The sequence below is a fragment of the Lagenorhynchus albirostris genome, chromosome 3 (genome assembly GCF_949774975.1).
Source record: "Lagenorhynchus albirostris chromosome 3, mLagAlb1.1, whole genome shotgun sequence".
NCBI lineage: Eukaryota > Metazoa > Chordata > Mammalia > Artiodactyla > Delphinidae > Lagenorhynchus > Lagenorhynchus albirostris.
Window position 1 is genome coordinate 33,672,060 of NC_083097.1, and position 26,590 is coordinate 33,698,649.

The window sequence follows — 26,590 nt, forward strand, 5'->3', positions numbered from 1 at the left end:
CGCACGCACGCACGCACGCGCGCTATATTGAAATCTTTGTCAGACAAGGACCCTTGTCTGCCTTGTTTTCCACTTGTATCTCCTTGGCCTAGAACTGCTTCTGGCACATAGAGGTCACTAGATCTGGTTCATAAGTGGCACTGTATCAACAGAAATGAAAGGGAATCATAGAACATCTAGGTTCTTCCAGAAGTATATTTAATTTTAAACTCTTGGTTTCTCATTGCCCAATCTCCCCTGAACCTCTAGCAAGTTGGCTTTGTTCTTGCTGCTCTATTGAAACAAGGTTTATGGAAGTAAACACTAACCTAAATTTTGCAAATCCTGGAAGGTTTTTTTTTTTTTTAATTTTAAAATCTTTTTCTCCTTGGCTTCAGCCACATACAATACTTGGTTTCAACCCTATCCTACTTCCTGGGCTATTTCTGCAACCACTAGAGTCAACTGTCAACTTCAACCATGTTGGTTGTTGCTCCCACTGTATCTCTAACATTGCCTAGCACATAGTAGCATCATCATATGTATTATGTTGAACAAATTAATGAACCACTCTCTCTCCTCGTGTCTCCTATGGACATCTCCCCAAATCTTTCCTTGAGCCTCTCCAAATTGTCTTTTCTTTCTAAGTATCTGTATTTTCAAATGGTTTCAACCATTACTGAGTCAAGGATGGTTTACTGAAGTTCATCAGTCAAGAAACTGAGTCCTTAAAAAAAAAAAAGAGAAAAAGAAAAAAGGAAGTCCTTTTTTTCTCATCATTTCTAAATGCCTACCAGGTCTCACCATCACCTCATACCTCCATTTAAATTATCTTCACCATTTTAACCCCTAAATCAGTTCCCTTTCACAACTCTGTTCATTACTTCCAAATGCAGACCTCTAGCCCAGGTTTTACACTTCAACGGCCACCAGGCTTACTCACGTCTTCCAATGTACTTCCTCTTGGTATCGCACAGGCAACAAAACCTAACTTTAATTTTCCCCCTTGTTGCCTCCACCCTATATTCCCTCCCAGTGAATGCACCACCTCCTTGCCCCCTAGTCCAAAACATCCAAGATTCCTACCTCCAATATTTCTGAGGCCTACCGCACTAGACACAATGCTGTTTTTTAAGTTATTATTATTTTTTTATTCATTTTTGACTGTTCTGGGTCTCCGGTGCGGCTCGCAGGCTTAGTTGCAGTATGTGGGATCTTAGTTCCCTGACCAGGGATTGAACCCAGTCCCCCTGAATTGAGAGCATGGAGTCTTAACGACTCGACCACCAGGGAAGTCCCGCTATATTTTTATATATGTGATCTCATGGAAGCCTCACACAGCCTGATACAGAAGAGGGGGCTTGGAAGCTACTCCCTTGATTCAAGTTTTACATGTTCTCAGTAGAGACATCCCCCCTACTGCCAGCCCCACTGCTACCTTAGTCCACAACCTCACGATTTTCAGACTATTTAAGAACCTGTTGCCTGGTTTTCCAGCTTCAAAACGTATCACATCCATACCATCACCTCCCATCACCGTATTAATCTTGCTAATAACTAATCATGCCATTGTGTGTGCTTAAAACCTTCCAATGATTTATCATTGCTTCAAGCTAAAGTCCAAACTCCTTAGTATAATACTCAAGACCTTCCACATCTGATCATCCTCACCCCTCTAGATTCTTACCAACCCCCTCACCTTCTCTAGACCTGACAAACCACAGTATCTGTGATTGAAAGGCCAAGCAAACACACAAAACATTAAGACATGTTCCTGGGTCTCACTTCAGATACCCTTTGGTGACACACATCTGGTCCTGAGTATCCTCTGCCCAAGAAACACAAATTCTTTAGTTGTGGCATTGGCCCTAGGCATCTTTTGTCAGATTGAGGCCCACTGTCCAAACCAACTCTGACCCTCAGGACATGAGATACGTCAGATGTGAACTTCCTGCAAACTAGTATTCAATGAACTGAATCCACCTGATTGCATTCTGTACTGAATGTGTTAACCCAGCTCCATCTCTCTCACACTGCTGCTCCCTGAGTCTTAAGATTAATTTTACCTGTGACTGGAGCAGCCTCAATTGGTCCGTGAGCCACCTAAGATCTATGGAGATACTTACCATTGCATCAGACAATTTCCCACTGAAACCCAACCTGTCAACGGTCATAGGCACTGGCAAACAAGAAATAAGCTCCCCTTACACTCAAATACACAGGCCTTTCTTAATGCATCACTGCCCACCTCTCTCACAACCCCTTTGTGCCAATTGTTTTCTGGCCCAGGATTTAGAAATTCCATGTCTTCAGGTCAGTGCCCATTCACCTCAAGGCCTAATATTTATTCCATCCTGGGCATTACCTATCTTAATGGGCCTCTCCATCACTCAGGAATCAACCATTAGTAACACTGGAAGATTTCAGAAAGATCTCAACACCAAGTTAGATTATTTCAGTACTCTGAAGCCAAAATATATTAAAACCACTATTTTTGTAGGTCAAAAGCAATTTCATAAACTTGAACCTACTATACCAACTTTAGGCCGCAGCCACTGTAGAAGCACCTTCACTCACTGAACTCGGAAGCCCATAATGTTAAGACCTCCAGCTCACAACTGCGGCACAGGCACAGCAGTAAAATCACATGTCAGCTGGATCCAGGAACCATGCTCTCAATTATGCACCCCTAAAGTACAGAGTACCAAGTCATTATGTTGAGCCTCACATATTGGGAGGAAGCCCAATGTAGATTTAGATCAGCAGTGGCTTCTGTAGAAGTTAAATGTAAGCTAAGACCTGAAGGATGAGTTAGGAAAAAAGCGGGAGGAAAGGAATTAGCTAGAATTTTGGGAATGCATTCTAAAGGTAAGATTGGTGAGGCAGTGATGATCATGAAGACCCCTTCAAGGTCAGGTTAAGGACGTTATACTTAATACAATGGGAAGCTAAAAGCTAGGAGAGCACAGCTTGGCCACACTGCTATTTTATGCTAGTTGTTCCAACACTTATGCTGTTTAATTAATGTTCTATTCTCTCATTCAGCAGTCCAACAAAGTCAGCCTTGTCTTCATTTCAAATGGCAGTAACACTAGAACTGGGAAAGCAAGGCAAAAAAATTCAGAGCACCGAAAATCAATGATCACCCAGCTAAGGGTTAAAATAATTCCAGGGATCTATTTATCATTGCCTTTAGCCTACAAATATAAGTTTATACTTGGCCTTCCTTTACGTTCTACTCAATCCACTGTATTTGCCCGTGGCCCTACAAACTTTCTTCCATATTTTATTGTTGACTCACACTGAGCAGGTTGCTTTAGTTTTTCACTTAGCTGACCACCTTAAATGGCATGCACAGCCTATAACCTAGGTGCCGAGCAACAGTTAAGATCACCTTTCCAAAAATCTGAAAAAGTGTATGTATAGCTGCATCACTTTGCTATACCCCAGAAACTAACGCAATATTGTAAACCAACTATACTCCAGTAAACATTTTAAGAAAAAAGAAAAAAATCACCTTTCTAAAATAGAGTTCATTTAACTCCTAACCTTCACGTTCTCACCGGTACTCCAAAGCCTATCGTAACGATTGATAACCACTCCCCAAAGACCATAGATGTTCCTAAAAGAAATTAAGTTATGCTCTTTCACTCACTCTAACATTTTAAATATCCATATGTGTTGTACTAAGAATTGTACTATGTAAATTCACTGTATTCTTCATATCATATGCCAGTGTTGTCTGCTTGAAGGAATCCTGGAACTCTACTTGTTCCTTGTCCTCTTAAGCAGTATCACAACCCAGTTCAAAAGTTACTGTTCCAAAACAGCCACTTAACAAGTAAATCTGATTTTAAGCTGTCCCATTCGCAAACCTATACAAATCATTGATACAAGCCTGTTAAAAATACCTTAGCACACCAGACAGTTTTTCAAAGCCAGAACATTTATTGCGTGACTAATAATTGAAATCCTTAAGATGAACTGGATGCTGCAACAGCTGCCCTCTTGGGTTTGGGTGTTGTTCCTTCACGGAATCCATGCCTGCACCGTTAAAAACAAGAACAGTTACTTCAGCAATGCCAATGCATACATTTTAATTTTTGCTATAACAGATTTTTATGAGCTTATCTCAGTTAAATCTGAAATCAATATTGAATTCATATGTTCAGACATTTCATTTTACATCACTGATAAGCTGCAGTATTTACTTCCTTCTGCTTCAAGGTAGCCATTTCAGGAACACAGATAACTTTAATTGGAAAAAAAAGAAAAAAGGGCAACATATTTGGTTGTACTGATCACTGGGCCAGTATTTCCCCACCACTTAAGACTCCTAAGGCATTTGTGAAAACGAGTTCTTAAATTACGAGCCAGAGATCCTACTTTCCTTTAGCCAAGGAAAAACAATGTGTTTAATGGTAGACATTTTCTCAACTGCTTAACTACCCTATAACGTAACTCATTTAATATTAACACCTACTTGAAGTGTACCGTTATCCCTCTTTTGAGGGACAGACAGGTTAAAGTTGGCTTCACTTCATGCTCTTAACTCTTACATTGAACTAGCAGACCACTGAATCCTAAGCCTATACTACTGTATAATAGTCTTACACATTATGAAGCGCAAAGTGCACAGAAAGGTCACTTTAGCAAATGAACACAAGCACATCTAAGGGTGTTGTGTTTACAAACCCCCAAACTGTCTTCAGGTTTTTTAAAATTTGAAAACCTGGAATTCAGCAGGTCAGAAATTCTGCTAAATATCCTACACTGCACAAGACAACCGCCCTCCCCAACAAAGAAATCACCTCAGCTGAAACCTTACATGGGTTAACCCCTCAAAAGCTACCACTAAAATGCAGTTTCTGTTTCGTCTAGATGGGGGCTGAAATTAAAACTCTAAGGCCTGTCTTTAAGTAATACAAGACTACAAAATTTCTTTCTACACAAACGCAATAGCAACTGACAGTTTTCTATAGCACACTTGCCCAAAGCCACAAAACCCCAAAGTCTCCTTTATGCACGATTATCTTGACAAATTTTGGTAGGAAAGTGAAATGTAGGTATGCTAACAAATGTCATCACATTTTCTGGAGTCTAGCTCCAACTAAGCCCCAGCATGCATAATTCATACTACTGTTTACTGAAAGATTCACAAGATCTAAACTAACTGATCTGAAGCTTATGGTGGCAGAAGAAAAAAGTCCCTTGCTAACACCTCATCCCACCAACCAGGGTATTTGAGAGGATAATTATGCAAGCTCACAGAACCAACTACAACTGAAACATAAAAACTGTACCTGAATCTTCGGTATACAATTTTTAGGTGCCTCATTCGACCAGTCCCGGTGGTATTTCGTCTTTTAGCTTTAGCACTCCAGTTATCTAAAACACACATTCAGGTGAAGGTTGTAAACGGTTTTCCCCACACACCTTGTAAGCTCTGTCGGTCAATATACTTAAAAATGCCTGCCTTGGGTTTTAACCCCACTTCATCGCTATACAGATGCCCCATTCTGCTAGGGGCCCCCAAATGCTCAGTCATGCCCCAATGAGGTACAAAACAAACACGGGAGAATTCTCAACGCCATGATACACTCTTATCAGAGTTTAGTAAACATGCACTTACACTTCCTCTTCCTCTTGGCAGGGTAGCCACATTTACCACAGGTCGACTTCTGAAGGTGGTAGGCCTTAGAGCCACAGCGGCGGCACAACGTGTGCGTCTTATTCCGACGCTTTCCAAACGAGGACGTTCCCTTCGTCTACAAGGGGACAGACGATTCTTCAATCTAGCAATTTCTACACACGTTCCTACGTTTTCAGTTAAAGAAACTATTGATAAGATTTCATGACAACCACAAGGTCTCAAACTGTGGGAGTCTGACTTTTCTTTTTGTTTAAAATGTGGTGTATTTATTTTATTTACATGTTTTCAAATCGACTGCAATGTATTAAGAATTCAAATGCTATAAACATAGAAAAGTCTGACTTTCCTTAAATGCTAAATCAGAGACCTCTATCGGAATTTCACGTCATCTAATGCCCCCTGCAAGAGCTGCTGTGTTTTGAAATCCGCTACATTATTAAAAATATATATATAATGCAAAAGACGAGATAACGTGGTTTTCCTACCACCCCGACTCCAAAATCTAAGAGCTCCCGCCCAGAGACCACCGCCAACGATTCCTTGGCGTACAGAGCCACTCTCAAACTATGCTTCTTCTGTCCTTTCCCATAGGCGGACAGGGCTGTGCGGGCTCCCCAAAGGTAAGACAAAAGCAAGGTGCCTAGAGCAGCTGCAGCTCCACGACTGCAGGCCCCGCACTCCCAGACAGATAGGAGCCATTCTTCTGCCTCTCGAGGGCCACCGCATATCCCTTTCCTGCCCACCGGCTCCCCTTATCGGAAACCTTGCCGGGCCCCTACGGATAGCAAGGAACGCGTCGCAGGGCGCTAGGATGGAAGCCGATTCCGACAGCCCTCGCAAACAACTCACCATCTCGCTTCTGCCGCCGAGACCAAAGAGAGCTAATTCGAAGGCACTTCCGCTATATGCGCTCAGAAGCTTCCGCCCAGGAAAGTACTTCCGGCGGGACGCGGTGCACCGCTCTCAAGCGTCCGTTGCTGCAGCGTGCGTGGAGTCGAGAGGAGGATCCCGAGCCAGGCGGGGCCAATAGAAGGTTCAGAGGGGCGGGGCTCACAGTTTTCTGGGTCCGGGGTGGGCGTCTGTGTAGGGTTCGGATTGGGACTGGGGTTCTTCGCCAGTTTCTTCCGCAGTCCCGCCGGAAGCTTTTGGCTGACGCTGATCATCGCTGAGAGGTTGCTAGGAGGACGGAGCTGGGCTCAGAATATGAAGAGAAAGGCAAATAATGTTTTTTCTAACTATAGTACTTTAGAGGCAAAGGATTTGATCCCCAATCTTGTTATGTCAAGGAATCAGACGTGGAACTTGTTAAATAGTTTCCTGAACTCTATCGTGAGGAAATGTGGTTCAGCATCTTTGGATGGGGCTTGGACATCTGTACTTCATTCAAAACACTATAGTGTTGGGCTTCCCTGGTGGCGCAGTGGTTGAGAGTCCGCCTGCCGGTGCAGGGAACACGGGTTTGTGCCCCGGTCCAGGAAGATCCCACAAGCCGAGATCATTTCTATCCAGATGCCAGGTTTAGGTCGGCAGGAATGACTTCTGAAACAGATGATCTTGTTACAGAGTCCAAGCTCACTCTGCTCGCCGCACGACAGGCCAATAAACTGGGAGACGAGGTGTTGAGGCAAAGAATACGACTTTATTTGGAAAGCTGGCGGACTGAAAAGATGGTGGACTAGGGTCCCCAAAAAACCATCTTAGCGGGGTCTGGATGCCAGTTTCTTTCATAGAATCAGAGAGGGAAGTAAAGTAAAAAGGCAGAATAGAGAGGGAGATGCGGGGAGGAAGTAAAGTGAAAAGGATAAACATCTTCTGGAATGACCAGCCTCCGGGAGGGGATGGTTAATTTCTTTTTTCTTGCAGCCATTCACAGGTGGGTAGGGTTCCCTGAGGCAGTCCATTATGTATGATTATAATAACAAAAGCTACGAAAAGTAAATGCTAAAGTCAAAGAAACAGATCCAACATGGAGTCAAAATTGGGTCTTCCCTGTTGCAATCTCTGCTGTTACTTACGGTGTTTTGCCTTTTGACAGAGAATAATAGAGAGTTCATAAATCTTGCATCTGTTATTCTGATATAGTTCAGGTCTCTTGACTTGACCTGCCTTCTTTTCCTACAATAGGTGAAATTAGTGCTGACTTTTCTCTTTAAAAAAAAATCACATAATTTAAACTCCTAGCTGCAAACAAAATTTTTACACCTGTTTCACTGTATTTGATGTGAGGGATATATTTTCTTTTTTTATTTTTTATTTTTTGCGGCATACGGACCTCGCACTGTTGTGGCCTCTCCCGTTGCGCAGCACAGGCTCCAGACGCGCAGGCTCAGCGGCCATGGCTCACGGGCCCAGCCACTCCACGGCATGTGGGATCTTCCCGGACCGGTGCACGAACCCGTGTCCCCTGCATCGGCAGGCGGACTCTCAACCACTGCGCCACCAGGGAAGCCCAGAGGGATGTATTTTCAAATCTTCATCTCCTGGCCACCCTTCCCCCAGCTCACTTCTGAAACCGTGTAACTCAGATTGGGACTCGAACCCAGCCAAAACCCAGATTGGGACTTGAACCCGCGGTGTTTTAACTGAGATCACACACCTGGTCTCAGGATTTAGACCCACGGTCTTTTCTTGATGTCTCATCACAGAAAGAATCCAGTGAGCGACAAAGTGATAGGTAAGAAGTTGATATTTTTAGAGAGAAACGCACTCCACAGAGTGTGAGCCATATCAGAAGGCGAGAAAGGCACCAGGGTATGGGGTTGTCAGGTTTTTTAGGGGTGGGTAGTTTCATAGGCTAATGAGTAGGAGGAGTATTCCAGCTATTTGGGGGAAGGGGTGGGGATTTCTAGGAATTGGGCCTACTTTTTTAAAAATAAATATGTATTTATTTTTGGCTGCTTTGGTCGTTGCCGTGTGCGGGCTTTCTCTAGTTGCGGCGAGCGGGGGCTACTCTTCGTTGCGGTGCGCGGGCTTCTCACTGCGGTGGCTTCTCTTGTGGAGCACAGGCTCTAGGTGCGCGGGCTTCAGTAGTTGCAGCACACGCGCTCAGTAGTTGTGGCTCACGGGGTTAATTGCTCCGCGGCATGTGAATCTTCCCGGACCAGGACCCAGACCTGTGTCTTCTGCATTGGCAGGCAGATTCTTAACCACTGTGCCACCAGGGAAGCCCAGGCCTACTTTTTGACCTTTATGGTTGGCCTTGGAACTGTCATGGCGCCTATGGGTGTGTCATTTAGCTTGCAGATGTGTTACAATGAGCATATACTGAGACTCAAGGTCTAGTGGAATTAGACTAGTCTACCATCTTGGACCTATTTGGTTCTAATTAGTTTATGTCATGTCCTCGGGCTATGTTATTCTTTTAAAGGTTTTGCCCTGCCCCCTTCCTGTTCACTTCCATTTGCATTCAAAGTGTGTGCGATGCAGATTTCCTGTTACCAAGGAACTGAATTTAAACTTCCTCCCCTAAATTTACATTTTACTGTGAAATATGCAACTTCAAATAAACACTTTTCTTCCCATCAGCTTTGAGATCTCCTGGAGCAGGTTCTTGTGGGAGAGGAGGGTATTTATGGGGAGCAGTGGGGAGGAGATGGGGTTTGAGAAGCTGGTTATTAGAATACCTTACCAACCAAGTTGAATTAAAAAAAAAGATTGGCAAACCTACTAACATTGCCAATCAAACTGTTAGTATTAGGTGGGATACATCTCTTGAAACCCATACCTTTGTGACACATTTTAAAACTCTCAACCTAAAGTTAATTTTTAATGTCATATATGGATTCTCATATTCTTTTTCAACCTTAGGGACGCCAGAATTTAATAAATCATTTTCCTTTGTTATGCTCAGCATTGGTCCATGCATGGCCTGCTTTCACTTACACGTTTAACTATTTACCTTTAATAATTTAATAAACACCTATAAACTCATTCCCAGATGATATCCTATGTCTAACTCCATGATTTCCCTGTCCTCCAATCCCATCCCATCCCTAGCCTCCCCTAACCAAGGTAGCCATCCTTCTGAAGCCCATTTCCGTACTTCTCATTTTATATAATTATACCGATTCCATGTGTATTCCTAAAATGTGTGTGTATGTGTCTGTATTTACATTATTTTGAGCTTTTCGAAAAGGGTGTCATGCAACATATAATATTTGGGGACTTAAAATTTCCCCTTAATATTGTTATGATTTATTTATGTATACTGTGGGTCACTGAAGTTCATTCTTTTTCAATGCTGTATATTACATTATATGAGATACCACAGTTTACTCATCCAGTCCTGTTGATAGTTATTTAGATTGTTTTCAGGTTCTTGTGAACTATAACTGAAAATAAAAACCAACTAGATAGTTTTTTTTTTTGTTTTTTTTTATTGTTTTGCGGTACGCGGGCCTCTCACTGCTGTGGCCTCTCCCGTTGCGGAGCACAGGCTCCGGACGCGCAGACTCAGCGGCCATGGCTCACGGGCCCAGCCGCTCCGCAGCATGTGGGATCCTCCCGGACCGGGGCACGAACCCGTGTCCCCTGCATCGGCAGGCGGACTCTCAACCACTGCGCCACCAGGGAAGCCCCCAACTAGATAGTTTTAAAAAAATTAAAGTCAGCTAACAAGACAAAAAATGTAAACTATTAAAATAAATAGAAATATTTAAAGTAGAAGGTATGAATACCACTGTAATCGTATCACCAGAGATACCAGTGTTACAATTGGAGTATCTCTTTCCTGGCTGTCTTCTTTTAAATATAATGTATATGTATATACACATATTGTATACATACACTATACACATATTAACTTTTTAAATAAAAATGGGATCTATAACTTGCCATTTTCCATAATATATCATGGGTATCACTACTTGTCAATATGTGTAGATTTATGTCATCCTTTTTTTTCTTTTTTTTTTTTGTGGTATATGGGATGAGGGCAGACGGTTTTGTAGCTTTTGTACTTTTATTTATTTATCTATTTAAAGGCTTTATTGAATTTGTTACAATACTGCTTCTCTTTTATGTTTTGGTTTTTTGGCCGTGAGTCATGTGGGGTCTTAGCTCCCTGACCAGGGATCGAACTCGCACCCCCTGCATTGGAAGGCAAAGTCTTAACCACTGGACTGCGAGGGAAGTCCCTACTTCATCACTTTTAACTTCATTTTGGTATTGCATTGGAACTGAGCAGAACTCTGCACCCCACTCCCACCCCACCCCAAGCACAAAGGCTCCTTCATGTCTCCTACCTCTTGTTTATAGAAAAGCTGAAGTCTCCCAGGCCTCCCTGAGTCGCAAAACAGCAAGCTCAAGCCATTAATGATTAGGACAATAGAGTCACAGACTCCGTGTCTGATGCACATTGCTGAGTTGTTTTACAGATACTATAACTGCCACCAGAGGGGAAAAGCTAATTGCATGATGACTAGATTGTAGCCATGACATAAGCTGCTCTAACTTGAGCAGTACTGAATCTATGGCTAGTACAATTCCAAGAACTGGCCTTAAGAGAATGGGATTAACACTATTGCTCATAATAATCTATATATTGGTGGGCATCAAAATAACTGTAGCTTGTTCTGCCTGCATATGTAAGTGGGCAACTAAAATTGTCAGCAAAGAGATGCTGCAAACCCGTGCTGACATCTTCTACTCTAAGAATATGGTGCCCTTTGTCAGAATGAAGAAGTTACAGAAGACAGACCTTCGCCCATGATCTCGTAGAAATGGAATGATGTTCTGACAAGTGGGGATTTGTAAGCAGCTTTTGGCAGGAGAAAGCTTTTTGCAGGAAAGACCTCTCTGCAGGAGGCCCCTTTTGCCTTGTCACTAACCTGAAACCAGGCACCCCCATGCTCTACTCATCTCCAGCCCTAGCATGCTTTTCAAATCTTGATCATACAATACGTTGCCTAATCTGTTGGTTCTTTCTATAGATCAAAGAAACTGAAATGAAGAATAAGTAATTAACAGATGACCAGATCTCTTCCCTAGCTTCCCCTTCAGTAATCTTGCAAACAAACTGTGTGAACAAGATAGCATCTGAAGAAAAATCACAGGAAGTTGACAAGCCTGCATACAAGTCTGCACACAGTGGGGGATGGCGACTCCCACCCCCTATCTCAATGATTGAGATTACTTCCCTTTTTCCCTATAAAAACTTTCATGGCCAAGCATAAGTTTCAGAGGTGGATTTTGGGGACACTGAGTCCACCATCTCCCCAGATTGCCAGCATTCTGATTAAAAGCAACTTTCCTAACAACATCTGTCTCTCTCTCTATCTCTCTCTCTCTCGCATATATATTTTTTAACCTTTATTTATTTATTTATTTATGGCTGTGTTGGGTCTTCATTGCTGCGCAGTGAAGTTGCAGTGAGCAGGGGCTACTTTTCGTTGCAGTGCACGGGCTTCTCATTGCAGTGGCTTCTCTTGTTGTGGAGCATGGGATCTAGGCGCACAGGCTTCAGCAGTTGTGGCACGTGGGCTCAGTAGTTGTGGCTCGTGGGCTCTAGAGCGCAGGCTCAGTAGTTGTGGCGCACGGGCATGTGGTATCTTCCCAGACCAGGGATCGAACCTGTGTCTCCTGCATTGGCAGGCAGATTCTTAACCACTGTGCAGCCAGGGAAGTCCCTCAAGTATTGATTTTTTCAGTGGTGAACAGCCAGACCTGATTAGGTAACACCATTGTTGATGTATCAACATTTGTTCCATAAACCCCCAATTTGTGGATATTTGAGTTATTTTCAATTTTCTGCTGTTATAAAAATGTTGTAATGCAGATTCTTGCACATACATCTTTGGGCATTTGTCTGATTATTTCCATAAGATAATTTCCTATTCAGTGCAGTGGGATTACTGCACTGAATGGTATGAATTTTGATTTTTATCGGTCACATTTATTTATTTATTGCTGCATATTGACAGATTTCTCTCCAAAACGGTTAATCAATTCACATTCTTATTATCGCAGATAGAGCCCAGAGTAGAGAATACCTAGTCCAATCTGAAGTTCAAGAGAGGCTTCTCAGAGGAGTTCTCAGGGGCTAAGTCATATGAAACTGAGTCAAGTCGTCAAAAAACGATAAATAACCTACAGGGAGCCAGGGTCCGTGGGGGCTGAGGGCTGGGTTCCCCCTCTGCTTTGGCTTGTTTCTATCCACCCTCTCCAACACTAGGCATCATTGACATAATTAATCTTTGCCAAATAGAATTACTCTTTGCCTTAAAAAAAAACAAAACAAAAACAAAAAAACTCCCCCCAAACTTGTATTTATGCATTGGAACTATTTCATAGTTCATTTCCTACTCTGCAGAGAACAGGAACATTGGCTACTGGGAGTGTTCCCTCAGAAATCATAGAAAAAGAATGAAAAAAGTTACTTGAACTCCTCCAACAAGATCCTGATTGTATCTTAGATACATTAACCTCTCAGAGGCTAATTTCTGAGGAAGAGTATGAGATTCTGGAGAATATTACAGATCCCATGAAGAAAAGTTGGAAGCTATTAATTTTGGTACAGAAAAAGGGAGAAGTAAGCGGTCAGCTTTTTGTCAACTGTTTACTTAGTACTTTTTTTTTTTAATATTTATTTCTTTTTGGCTGTGTTGGGTCTTCGTTTCTGTGCGAGGGCTTTCTCTAGTTGCGGCAAGTGGAGGCCACTCTTCATTGCGGTGTGCGGGCCTCTCACTATCGCGGCCTCTCTTGTTGCGGAGCACAGGCTCCAGATGCGCAGGCTCAGTAGTTGTGGCTCACGGGCTCTTCCCAGACCAGGGCTCGAACCCGTGTCCCCTGCATTGGCAGGCAGATTCTCAACCACTGCGCCACCAGGGAAGCCCTACTTAGTACTTTTTCAGAGTCAGCTACCATTTGGGACTTAAATCACGGTAAGTTAAATTTCTACACTTTTTTGGGCTGAGAGGGAGGAGGCAGATTTCCTGAAAAAAAGAAAAATTTTACCTTTTATTTTCATTTGTCATTCTCCTGGAGATAATTTTCACTGAAATATGATAAAAGGGAAAAGTGTCCAAGATTTAAAATGCAGGGAATGATGTATCTTATTGTTTTAGGGGATTTATAATTTTTTGTTCAAACTCAATCCAAAAGCTGCAATTGTTTTTGTGTTTTTTTTTAAATATTTATTTATTTTATTTGGTTGTACTGGGTCTTAGTTGTGGCAGGTGGGCTCCTTAGTTGTGGCATGCTAACTCTTAGGTGCAGCATGAATGTGGGATCTAGTTCCCTGACCAGGGATCAAATCTGGGCCCCCTGCATTGGGAGCATGGAGTCTTACATGCTGCACCACCAGGGAATGTCCCCAAAACCTGCACTTGTTTTAGTGGTAGTATAAACTTATTATTCTGGCAGTGACATTCTGAAATACTCATAGTTGGAAAGAGACTACTGTTAGTGACACATCAGGATTTCCTTATGAAGTAAGTGAATTCATGGGTATTAACAACCTCAAGACCAAAAGCTGCATCTTTCACTTAGTATAGCCATTTTGAAAATATAGGAAAAATAATTTTTAACACACATATGTAGTAGATTAGCAACTTCATTTTTTTTTTTTAATTTATTTTTGGCTGTGTTGGGTCTTCGTTGCTGCGCATGGGTTTTCTCTAGTTACGTCGAGCGGGGGTTATTCTTCATTGCGGTGCATGGGCTTCTCACTGCAGTGGCTTCTCTTGTTGAGGAGCACAGGCTCTATACGTGCGGGCTTCAGTAGTTGTGGCTCGCAGGCTCTAGAGCGCAGGCTCAGTAGTTGTGGCGCACGAACTTAGTTGCTCTGCGGCATGTGGGATCTTCCCGGACCAGGGATCAAACCTGTGTCCCCTGTATTAGCAGGCGGATTCTTAACCACTGCACCACCAGGAAAGTCCACAACTTCGTTTTCTCTGTGAGAAGAATGCCAGCAGAACTTAAGTTTTCTGGAGCAAATCAAATTCTAATTTTTCAACGTTCAAAGATAATTAGTGGCAAATGAGGGCGCACTTCTTCCAGAATGAATTGTTTAGCAGTTTTGTAAATTACTACCAGAGACAGGTGTAGCTCCTTTTCTAAAAAATAGTGAAGATTATTTTAAGAGATGTTAGAGAGGCAGAGGCTCAGATAAAAAGATTAATGTTAATGGTCTCTAATGTAGTACAGGACCCGTATGCTTAGAGAAATAGGTCTTGTTATTTCCAGGACTTATTCCAAATCAGAGCTATTTGCTTCTTGATTAGAAATTATTAGGATCAGATTTCATTAGCAATGGCCTTATGTAGTCTGAGCTGGTTTGGGGTCACAGTAAATCCACAAGTAAACACAGGATTCAAGTTTTCTATTTCACTTATTTACCCTTTGAGTTTGCTGTGAAAGACTCGAACTTTTGAGCAAGGCAGGAGTGTGATCTGATATTTTTCAGTGGGAGGAAGTTCTGACAGTTGAGTCGTTGCCATTTATGTAGGAGGTGGTAGGTATTCCTGTTATACAGTGAAATAAAGGAGATGATGCTTTGAGGTCATGGAAAGTCAAGTTATTATATAACATCTGTTAATTTCAAAAAAAGAAAATAAAAATCCCCCAACCTTTCCTATTCTTTCCAGAACTTTTAAAACATGAGTATATAGAGCCACCGCAACCTGTGGGGGTAAGCAGGGAAGGTATTTTTTATTCTTGGAGAGAAAGAGCCTGAGAATCCTGAGATCACCATGTCCTTCAAAGAGAAAGAACACTTGGATTTGGAAACCTCTGAGTCTTTCACGGACAAGAAGGCTGGTTATCGGGAAACTGCTTGGTCCTCAAGGGAAAATGAGAAGGAATACAACACACCAAAATTCACATCTCTGCAATTGGTTGAGAATGTTGAATGTGAATTTCCAGCAACTATTGAGTATTTACAGGATGAACAGAGATATGAGGAGCCAGATGATTCTTTACTCTTAGGAAAAGAGGAATATCTAGAATCTGTTGGGTACTCTGAAGATGCAGACACCCCCGGAAGAGGATGCTTATGATGACCCAGAGTGCATTATCTATGACAGCAAAGAGGACTCTTTGTATTCTGAAACCATGGAGTTCTCTGATGAAGAACAGAATTATGAGGATTCAGAAACTGGCATGTCATTGGAGGAGGAAGAGGAGAAAAGTATGGAAGGTATGGGAATGATGTGTGTATAGTTACTTAGGCAACAACTTATTTTCAGGTTGCCATGACATAATGGGGAGAGGGGCTGAGGAAAGGCACCAGATGGCAGCAGAAAAGCAGCTACACAAAAATTTCTTGGACCTCTCTAACTTGGAATTTCCTCAGAGGTGAGTGTTGACGGGGAGGAAAACCCAGGACCTAGGAACAGCGGACAGTATAAGCTAAAGTAAATATTGACTATCAACTTAAAGGTTTCTGCAGTCACCTCCATCATACATATAACCACTAATTTTAGCTGTTACCTTCTGTTCCTCAGATTAAGCCTTTTTAATCATTTTAGCTCCTTTGTGACCAATGGAATATGGGGGTTATGAACCTGACTATTGAAGTGGGCACAGGAGAGGAATTTGTGATAAATGGATAAAATCCCAAAATAAAGCTTGTCTTGATCCAGTCCAAATATTGCCATTTTGATGAGGAAGTCTTGAATATTTCTCAATGAAAATTAAAAATATGAGAAATGCTTAATTTGGAGAGATATTTTCTGGGAAAATAAACATCACCAAGTTCTGAGTACAGAAGGGGAAGGTAACTACCAACTCACATTCAGTCCAAATCCTGGGAATTCATAATCCAGTTATGGGTCAGAAAAGAGTAATTTCCTCCTCAGCACACCTTGACATGGTTACTAGGGCTGCTGTAACAAAATAGCACCACAAACTTGGTAGCTTAAACAATAACAATTGAAACGTATTGTCCTACAGTTTGGAGGCTGGAAGTCTGAAATCAAGGTGTCTCTAGGGTTGGTTCCTTTGGAAAGCTGTAAAGAAGAATCTGTTCCTAGCTTCTGGTAGTTTTCTGGAAATCTTTGGGCTTCTTTGGCTTGTAGAAGCATCCCCTCCACCCTCGCCCCCCTCACCCTACCCCCACAATCTGCGTTCATCTTCACATGGTTGTCTTCCTGGGTTCATGTCTCTATGTTCAAATTTCCCCTTTTTATAAGAATACCAGTCATATTAGGTTAGGACTCACCATAATGACCTCATCTTAACTAATTACATCTACCATGTGACCCCATTTCCAAATACCATTACATTCTGAGGTACTGGGGCTTAGGATTTCAACATACGAATTTGAGGGGTACATAATTCAACCCATAACACAGCTCTTGTCCCACCCCCATACCTTCCCAATATGTAGTTGCTTTTAGACCTCATTCTTAATTTTTTAAATATATTACAGTTGTTGCATAGGGTTGAATTAATTAGTCATTGCATACTACCCTCATTATTCTGCAAAAAGCCCCTTTTGTTCATCTATTTCATTTTTTTCTCTATTTCCCATTCACCTTCCTCCACAGGTAATTCTTTTTTCTTTTTTGCGGTACGCAGGCCTCTCACTGCTGTGACCTCTCCCGTTGCGGAGCACAGGCTCCGGACGCGCAGGCTCAGCGGCTATGGCTCATGGGCCCAGCCGCTCCGCGGCACATGGGATCCTCCCGGACCAGGGCACGAACCGTGTCCCCTGCATCGGCAGGCGGACTCTCAACCACTGCGCCACCAGGGAAGCCCCCATAGGTAACATTCTAATATTATGTGTTTCTTGCATGATATTGTTTCGTTTTACATGATTTTTCTGTATCATTTATTTATCACAATAATAGTATCTCAACGTAGCATCTCAAAATTAGGGTCACTTAAAACCGTAAGAGTGTCTAATTGTTCATGTGTCTGTAGTTGGCAGAGCAGTTCTTCTGGTCTTCGCTGGGTTTACTCCTATATCTGTGGTCAGCTGGCATAGGCTCATCTCTCATCTAGCAAGCTAGTCTGGACTTGTTCTCAGACTCCGCGAGGCATATTCTTATGGTGAGGGAGAGTAGTCAGAGAGAGACAGAGAGAGAGTAGTGAAGGCATTTTTAGGCTTAGGCTCAGAACTATCACGCCATCTGTATGATAGGTTTCCTAGGGCTGCCACAAAATGGTGGCTTAGAACAATGGGAAATACATTGTTTCACAGATATGGAGGCCAGAAGACTGAAACCGAGGTGTTGGTAGGGTCATACTCTCTCTGAAGACACTAGGGAAGCAGCTGTTCCAGCCCTCTCTCGCAGCTTCTGGTAGCCTGAGGTGTTCTTTGGCTTGTAGACCATCTTCTTGGTGCATGTCTCTGTTTTCAAATTTCCTCTTTTTATAAGGACACTGATCAGATTGCATTAGGGCCCACCCTAATGATCTCATTTTAGCTTGATGACCTCTGTAAAGACCTTATTCACAAGTAAGACCACATTCTGAAGTACTGGGAACATCAACATATCTCTTTGGGGGGGATACAATTCAACCCATAACGCACACATACAATTCTGCCACACCCTGTTGGCAAAAGCAAGTCACAAAGCTAATTCGAATTCAAGGGTTGGGGAAAAATAGACTCCACCTCTTGTGAAGTAGTATTGCAAAAAGTATCGATGCCAGAAAGCCATTAATTGGGGCTATTTTTGCAATCAATTTAACACCTTTAAGAAAATAGGTCAAGAAAAATCTCAATAATAATGTAGTTATGACCTGCAATATAGTTCTAATGGTTACCAATCCACTGTAGTTGACTGGAGGCATGTGGCTATCCTCTCTCTCTTTCCTCTGTAATATTTGTCTATGCAGCTAGGAACTGGGGGTGGGGGGGGAGGTGGGGGGCTGGGGGGTGGGGTGGGGGGTGGGGGTGGGGGTGGGGGTGGGGGTGGCGGGGGAATCCAAATGCATCTGAGTCAAAGGACAAGGATCTTAATGCTTTTTGTCATGTTAAATTTTATGCCCCCCAGGCCCATCATTGTGTCTCAAGTCAAAGTCTCAGGAAGACTTAAGGCGTTGCCCGTGTGCTCTGCAATGTATAAGGTCAACTTGTATATAGACTATATCAATCAACTCCCTTCCCTTCTAGCTTATACTAGTTGGGGTCAGTCGATGGTAGGAACCCATATATTTACCATTTCCTCTGCCCTTTCTTCTTCCTGAAGATCCAGGTCTTAATTTGATGTTATTTCCTGTTATCCTGAAGAATTTTATTTATTTTTTGTTTATTGAAACGTCTTTATTTTGCCTTCAATCCAGAATATTTTTGCTGTAATGAATTTCAGATTGGAGATTTTTTGCCTTCAGTGTTTTATGGATGTCATTCATGTCATTTGGCTTGCATTGTTTCTGATGCTAAGTCTTGTCATTTTATCATTGTTCCCCCTTAAGTGTTGTGTTACTTTTCTTCTGGTTGATTTCAAAATTTTTTTCTTAAAATTTTTTTCTGCGGTAAGGTCGGATCTTAACAAACGGCACCACGAAACAGAGGAAAGCTTCAGGTGAGCTTTATTAGGGAGCGCTCCCGGGCGAGGTTCACTGGTCCGAGAGAAAAGGGGCCAGAGAAGTCGCGCCCGGGCGAGTGGGCAAGATTTTATAGGGGAAGAAGGGAAAGGGGTGTGGTGAAGCTGGGAGGGCGCAGGGTATTCCTTATTTGGTGGTCTTTTAGGGTATCCTGGGGGACGGTTAGTCCTGCCCCTCGAAAGGCGGGAAGGCTGGGCTGGTTTCAAAATCCCCAGGTCAGTTCCTGGAACTGGGTGGTCCGGAATGTCTCCAGGGCAGTTTCTGGAACTGGGTGGTCCGGAGAATTTCGTTCTGATGCAACCTGTAAATCTGATTGTGTTCCCCTGCCTCGGGCCAGTTGGCCTTACAATGCTTAGGTGTGCTTTTCTTTGTTTTCATCTTCTATAGGGTTTGTGAATCTATAAATTTGGAATTTTTTTTCCAAATTTGGAAAATTCTCAGCTGTTATTTATCCAAATATTTTTCTGTCCCACTTGCTCCCTCCTCTCTTTTTGAGACTCCAAGTACATGTATGTTAGAGTTTCTGATATCTTTCCTGAGGTCCCTGAGGCTCCATTCATTTTTTTTTTTTTTAATTTTCTCTTTATTCTTTAGATTGGGTCATTTCTACTGCTATATCTTTAAGTACACTGAATTTTTCTTCTGTCATTTCCAATCTCCTTTTCAGTCCATCTACTGATTTTTGAAAAAATTCATGTATTGTCACTTTTAATTCTAGAATTTCAATTTTTAAATGCTTTTTTTTCCCCCTGAGAATTGCTATTTAATCATTCATTATGGGTTTATTTTATTGTACATTCTTGAAAATAGTTAAGAGAGCTGCTTTAAAATTCTTATATGCTAAATCCAACATCTGGGTCATCCTGGAGTGGGTCTCCATTGATCAAGTGTGCGTTACATTTCCTGTTTCTTCCTATGTCTCGTAACTTTGGATTTTGTCCTATGCATTGTGTATGATCAGTTATAGAGACTCTGGATTGTGAAATTCTCCAAAGTATCTTGGGTGTTTTTCGTTGGTTTAGTTCTCAATTAACCTGACTGGACTCAAATTCAAAACTCAGTCTCCTTTCAGTGGGTGGCAGCTAAAATCTCTGATCATTTTTTTTTTGCCTCACATGGGCTATTTTCATGAATTTTTAATTTACATAAATGGTATTGGGTTCTAGACATTATTGCTTCTTAATTTTTCATCCATCTCTATGCTTATTAGGTATATCCCTGTACTGCTCCACAGTAGCCTGCTATTACCTTGTCAACGTTAGGCATCTGGCTTGGGCTGTGTGAGTACTGATTTCTGTGCTGAGGAAGCAGAGGATGGTTGTCCAAAGGAAAAGCAGGGGATAGGCAAGAGCAGAAATCAAATGCTTTCTGCAACCCATCTTCTCAGTGCCTCCTCTGGGACTCCTTCATGCTGGCCTTAACTCCTCCCTCACCTTTTTATCCATCATATATATCAGTTCAAGCAACTTTCAGACCATCCAAGGATTTCTTAGAGTTACTTTTGTTAATTCTTTTTTTTTTTTAATTTTATTTATTTTTTGGCTGTATTGGGTCTTTGTTGCTGTGCGTGGGCTTTGTCTAGTTGCAGCCAGTGGGGGCTTCTCTCCGTTGCAGTGCATAGGCTTCTCATTGTGGTGGCTTCTCTTGTTTGCAGAGCACGGGCTCTAGGCACGCAGGCTCAGTAGCTGTGGCGCACGGGCTTAGTTGCTCCGCGGCATGTGGGATCTTCCTGGACCAGGGCTCGAACCTGTGTTCCTTGCATTGGCAGGCGGATTTTTAACCACTGCGCCACCAGGGAATCCTTACTTTTGTTAATTCGTGAAATCCATACTTTCTCTCACTTCTACTGTTTCTTCTAGGCTATTTTTATAGGGGATCCAAGAATCTTATGCGAATTTGCTATCCATCAGGAGCAGAGAATGCTCTCTGATTTTCTTTCTCTACTAAGCACTGTCTCCGTATTCCCAAGAAGTGGCTAGAAGATAAATTAGAAAATGACATCAGGAGAAATTAGGTACAACATGTAAATTCTGAGAAAAGTTCAGTGATAACAAAATGTTCCATTTCTCCAAACTTTAGCAAGAGTTAACATTTAGGAAATAAGTTGGTATCAACCTAGAGAATTCCTCATACATGTGTGTAATGAAGCTTTAACAGGGTTTTTCATTGCTGCATACAAACATTAGCCCAAAAAATTGGAAAACCTAAATGATCACCAGTAGACAATTGTTAAATAAATAATGGTTCTTCCAAACCATGAAGTACAACGGATTAGCTAAAATGAATTAAGTAGGTGTCTATATATACTTACTTGGAAGAATTTGCAAGGAATACCACTGAGTAAAAAGTTTTATACCGAAGAAGAATCATTCAGTATAATATCATTTATAAAATAAAATAGCATCCATTAAACCAAACTGTGTATTTCTACATATGCAAACATACTTATGTACTTGCATAGAAAAAGGATGGGAAGGAAACACACCATACGATATTGACACATCTCTTAGAAGGAAATAGAATTGACAGAGCAATGAAAGAGAACTTGTATTGTTTCATCTTTTTTTTTCCAATGAAAATGTCAATAACTTATTTAATTTAAAAAGTCATTGAAGGAAGCTTAGATGCTGAACACGACATTCCCTGACTATCTTATTTCCTACAGAAAGAAAAAACTGTTTAAAGATGTCCTGTCCTGTTTAAACCCGGATACAAACAGAAAGCTTCTGCCAGATTTCGTTAAACAATTCTTCTTAGACTGAGGATGTAGGTGGGTGACTGAGACTCCAGGTGACTTAGCCTGGAACTTCCTGATGAAAGTTCAAGCACTGGATATGACAGTCAGAGATTCAGTCCTCAGACACAGGTTCTGGGTGAAGATAGCAAAGGGGACTTTTTTTTTTTTTTTTTTTTTTTTTGCGGTACGCGCGCTTCTCACTGTTGTGGCCTCTCCCGTTGCGGAGCACAGGCTCCGGACGTGCAGGCTCAGCGGCCATGGCTCACGGGCCCAGCCGCTCCACGGCATGTGGAATCTTCCCGGACCGGGGCATGAACCCGTGTGCCCTGCATCGGCAGGCGGACTCTCAACCACTGTGCCACCAGGGAAGCCCCAGCAAAGGGGAATTTTTGACTGGAGTAGAGAATTTGGAAATTAGACAAACAGAAACCATTAATTCCCTTCATGTCCTTTGTGCCTCTGTGCTGTATTCAGATAGCTCTTTGCGACGTGAAGTCATGTCAAACACGTATCAGTGCCAGTTTGCCCTCCTTGCTACTGCCAGATGCAGAAAAGCACAAAAGCATTTTAATGCTGGGGGCCATTAAGGACATTGTGAAGGAGCAGTCAATGCAGTCTTCAGGGAGGCCTACAGGGGATACAGAAAATTTCTGACTCTCATGAAGATGCCTGTCATCTCTTTTGTGCGTCTAGGATACTTCTCCAAGTCCAGAATCCTCAACACACTGCTCAGCCCTGCCCACCTGAAATCACACAAACTCTTTCTCCATCAGGATTTGCCTGTTCTGGTGCTTCCCCAGCAGATCTCTGATGGCCTGGTTGAGGTAACATGGAGTTTTCCTGATAGTGATGGTCTAAAGGAAAACCCCAGTTTTTTCCAGAAAGCTGTTGCTGTGGCCAACCTTCGTGGGGATCTAGAAAGTTTTTGGACACAGTTTGGTTTCTTGATGGAAGTTTCCTCTGCTGTGTTTTTTTTTCATTGACTGCTTAGGTGAGAAGGAATGGGACTTGCTAATGTTTTTAGGAGAAGCTGCCACTGAAAGATGCTACTTTGCCTCAGTCCACAGGCCAGGGGAAATGAGGAGGCTCAGATTTCCCAGAGGATCCTGAAGTTGAAGCCATCACAGCTGCTGTTTTGGGAGGAGGAGGAAGCTGGAGAGACAGGGAGGAACATGGAGGGTCTTCAAGCTGCCCTGAAAGAAGTGATGTCCTCTTCACTCAGATGTATGTCTGTGGAGGACATTGCACCCCTGGACAGGGAGTTGGGGATACAGAGAGACCACGACTTTGAGAACATGCAGGGGATTCAAGTTTCCCCTACTGAAAACTTGGCTGGAACAGCTGAAGATGAGGGACCACAAAGACACAGTCAGCCAAAAAGCTCATCTGAAAGCCCCGCTTAGATGTCAGTAAGAGAGGCTGAGGCTAGATGTGAGATCAGCCCAAATCTTCAGAATTTCCATCTCACCCCAGTATTCATGCCTCTTCTGAAAAACTGCTGTCCTTTACCAACCAGAAATGGAGGTAATTTTAACCGTGTTTCTTTGACAGCCCCCTGGGTTATGGTCTCCCAGTTTTGGTTAGAGCAGAGGTCTCAGAGTTTCCATCCTTCACCCTTTCAGAATACAAGGGCCCATAGTCCGGGTAAAGTTTTGGGATTCAATAATTCCAACCTCAGAGATTTTATTCAGGTGAAAGATTTATGAAATTTTCAAGAACTGCTCAGGGACGTCACATGGATAAAACTTTTGGGAGACCACCAAGACCCATTTCTCAGCATGTACAGGCCTGGTCTGAGAGACCACAGAAAATGGGAGCCCTTGAAAGATCTGGGGAAGTGGACTCCCAGGGAGGTCACCTCCGTTCCCTGGGTTCACAGCCAGCAAGAGCGGTTGGGAAGTCACAGCCTAGGCAAGTCTGTGCCTAGGGAACACGGCCAAATGAGGCAATTAGAAAATTCATGAGAACAAAATCCCATATTGAAAATCCTCACCATCAAGCATTTCAAGCAGCAGGAGCCATACAAAAACCCATAGAGACTGCCTCTCAGCAAGGAGCTAAGCTGAAGACACGAGGTGGGCCTTCAAATCCATCTTTCCAAATGGGATTCAATCCTATGTCCAACAGCAAATTTATGCTCAGCTCTCAGTTCAAATCCAATCAGCCCAAGTCGTGCCAGGCCAAGCAGTCGCAGCACAACCCTCTCAACTGTGTGCTCTCAACCCAAACTCATTCAGACAAATCCACTCAGCACCAGCCCTCCAAGTCCCAGTCCTCCCAATCTAAGCCTTCTCAGCCCTAGACCTCCCAAGCTAAACCTTCTCCATCCAGACCCACTCAGCCCAAGCCATGCCAGCCCCAATCCTCCCACTCTAGGCCTTCCCAGCCCAGACCCACTCAACCCAAGTCATTTCTGACTGGTCCTTCTCAGGCTAAGGCATATGGCCCAAGAGCAGGGCCCAAGAGGGTAGGGAAGCATTAAAGTCCTTACTCTGGAGACCTATGAAATGTATCCTTTGCCCAGGCCTTTCCTATCATATATATAGTAACCTGAAGAAGAGTGGCAGTGATGGTAAAAGAGTACTATCATTAGCATGACACAGATAGCAAGATATGCACAGCCTAATTGGATATCATAAAAATATCTATAAGAATTGTGTCCCTAAAAAAAAGGAAAAATACGAAAAGAGTAAAGAATAGAATCAAGCAGTAAATAAACAAATTGAATACAACCTTGAGTATTAGGTAATATATAACCTGAATCCAGGGAATGGGGGCTGTAAGACAATTTCACTTGGAAAAGAGTGGGGATGATGCCTTTAGTTGCAAAGTGACCATAAAATAGGGCGCAAGTTGCGTCAGTGTTGCAAGAAAAACTGCCCTAGATGTTGGCTGCTCTAGAGGTGTTTTGGTCAAACATTTTTGGTTTGATATCAGCTGCTAAGCAGGTAACCTTGTTTGTTTGGAATGTTTAAATCAACTTGCTTGTGATAATAGCCCCAAATTGCTCGGATGATAAAACTCAATTGACCCTTACATATAGAAATAATGAACTAACAACCAACGAAATTAATTATTTTGCCTTAACTTTGGGAATGATCTGTGTATGTTTCATATTTTAAATGTTTGTAGTGGTTAAGATAATTTGGCTAATTAGAGGATCTGATATATTAGCCTCATGACTCTAACTTAAAATGTATAATCGAATTTTTAATTTTAGAGTTCTGATTTTTTTTAAGTTGAAAAGATTAAGATAGGTTTACACAGTTTGTAAAAAGCATTGAAATGTTTAAGAGAACTTAAGATTCACATAATTCTCAACTTTAATTTATTAGATACATTATTCTAAACATTTGGTTAAGTTCTCCTAGTTAGAAGCAGTAAGTAGAAGGAATATTAAATTTAAAATATTTAAGTGAGGTTTAATTAACCAAGTTTGTGAGTGACACCAAATATTAATAAAAGACCACTTTATTTATTTATTTATTTTTAGCAAATAAGTTTAACTTTAATTTGATTTTTGTGTGTTTAATCTAAGTATTATAATTATAACAGAAACCAAATAGCTTTCAAATTTCTACAATTAAAAAATAAATTTTGGGCTTCCCTGGTGGCGCAGTGGTTGGGAATCTGCCTGCCAATGCAGGGGACACGGGTTCGAGCCCTGGTCTGGGAAGATCCCATATTCTGCAGAGCAACTGGGCCCGTGAGCCACAATTACTGAGCCTGCGCGTCTGGAGCCTGTGCTCCACAACGAGAGAGGCCGCGATAGCGAGAGGCCCGCGCACCGCGATGAAGAGTGACCCTCGCTTGCCACAATTAGAAAAAGCCCTCGCACAGAAACGAAGACCCAACACAGCCAAAAAATTAATTAATTAATTAAAAAAAATAAATTTTGTGGGGTTTTAGCAGATTGCTCTAGCTTCTCAGTAGAATGAAACATTTATCTAATATCTCTGTTACAAGGGTCTCCAAAGACTTCATGGATATTATCTTAATTTTATTCTTGCAACATCTAAAAGTCTACTTTAAAGAAAGATGTTAAAATTCACTAGATTTAGAAATAAAATAATAGGGTTTGTAAGTTGAATAAAGAGCCCTGCTTTTTGAATCTGTAACTTTTATAAAATTAACATTAGTTTTAAGTACTAAAATAGGCCCACGTCTTTTCTGGGTAAAAAAAAATCAAAAATTGTCTTCAAAGATACACAAAAAAATCCTATTAACAAAAAGATGAGAAATGATCTTTGAAAAGGAATAATTAATCTCTTAAAAATGTTTAATTAAACATTTCCATATGACAATAGGTATCCTTCATTTGTGCATGTATTAAACAATCAATATTGAGTATTTAGAAGGTGTTCAGTCTCTCTCAAGGTTACTGTAAGGGTGAAGAAAGAAATAGAGGACTATGCATATGAATTTTTGTCTTCTGGCAGGCAAAAAAGCATAATAATAAACTATTAGGTTCAAAACTACAAAATCTTTGGTGTAAAAGTGAAGTTTCTCACAAAAATAACCTTTTTGTTGTTTAAACTTTTGAAATGAGCAATAATAGTGTTTTTTTTTTTTTTTTTTTTGCGGTATGCGGGCCTCTCACTGTCATGGCCTCTCCCGTTGCGGAGCACAGGCTCCGGACGCGCAGGCTCAGCGGCCATGGCTCATGGGCCCAGCCTCTCCGCGGCATGTGGGATCTTCCCGGACCGGTGCACGAACCCGTGTCCCCT

General features: G+C 42.1%; 2 protein-coding genes and 1 non-coding gene across 3 annotated transcripts; 1 reads left to right on the top strand and 2 right to left on the bottom strand.

Annotated features, from left to right (window-relative positions):
• Positions 1 to 3,906: 3,906 nt before the first annotated feature.
• Positions 3,907 to 6,610, bottom strand: RPL37 (ribosomal protein L37). Its single transcript, XM_060146039.1, has 4 exons — positions 6,482 to 6,610; positions 5,612 to 5,747; positions 5,283 to 5,367; positions 3,907 to 4,023 (listed from the first exon to the last, which is right to left on the bottom strand). Exons 1-4 carry the CDS (start codon positions 6,482 to 6,484, stop codon positions 3,954 to 3,956), a joined length of 294 nt encoding a protein of 97 aa, XP_060002022.1. The 5' UTR covers positions 6,485 to 6,610; the 3' UTR covers positions 3,907 to 3,953.
• Positions 4,104 to 4,179, bottom strand: LOC132518947 (small nucleolar RNA SNORD72). Its single transcript, XR_009540060.1, has one exon. It is a non-coding gene; the product is annotated as a small nucleolar RNA SNORD72 (small nucleolar RNA).
• Positions 6,611 to 6,910: 300 nt separating the features above from the next.
• Positions 6,911 to 23,353, top strand: CARD6 (caspase recruitment domain family member 6). The gene is given in 11 exon segments (XM_060146293.1): positions 6,911 to 6,961; positions 12,942 to 13,185; positions 13,462 to 13,512; positions 15,217 to 15,274; positions 15,276 to 15,608; positions 15,610 to 15,767; positions 17,654 to 17,658; positions 21,796 to 21,999; positions 22,229 to 22,392; positions 22,394 to 22,509; positions 23,086 to 23,353. Coding segments are annotated over 11 exon segments (1,575 nt in total). The 3' UTR covers positions 23,277 to 23,353.
• The last annotated feature ends 3,237 nt before the right edge of the window (positions 23,354 to 26,590 follow it).

Coding starts and splice junctions, on each gene's coding strand:
- RPL37 (XM_060146039.1), bottom strand. Junction 5,368..5,611: donor TGCCAAGAGGAAGAGGAAGT/GTAAGTGCATGT, acceptor TGTGTGTTTTAG/ATAACTGGAGTGCTAAAGCT. Junction 4,024..5,282: donor ATTGTATACCGAAGATTCAG/GTACAGTTTTTA, acceptor TTAACGGTGCAG/GCATGGATTCCGTGAAGGAA.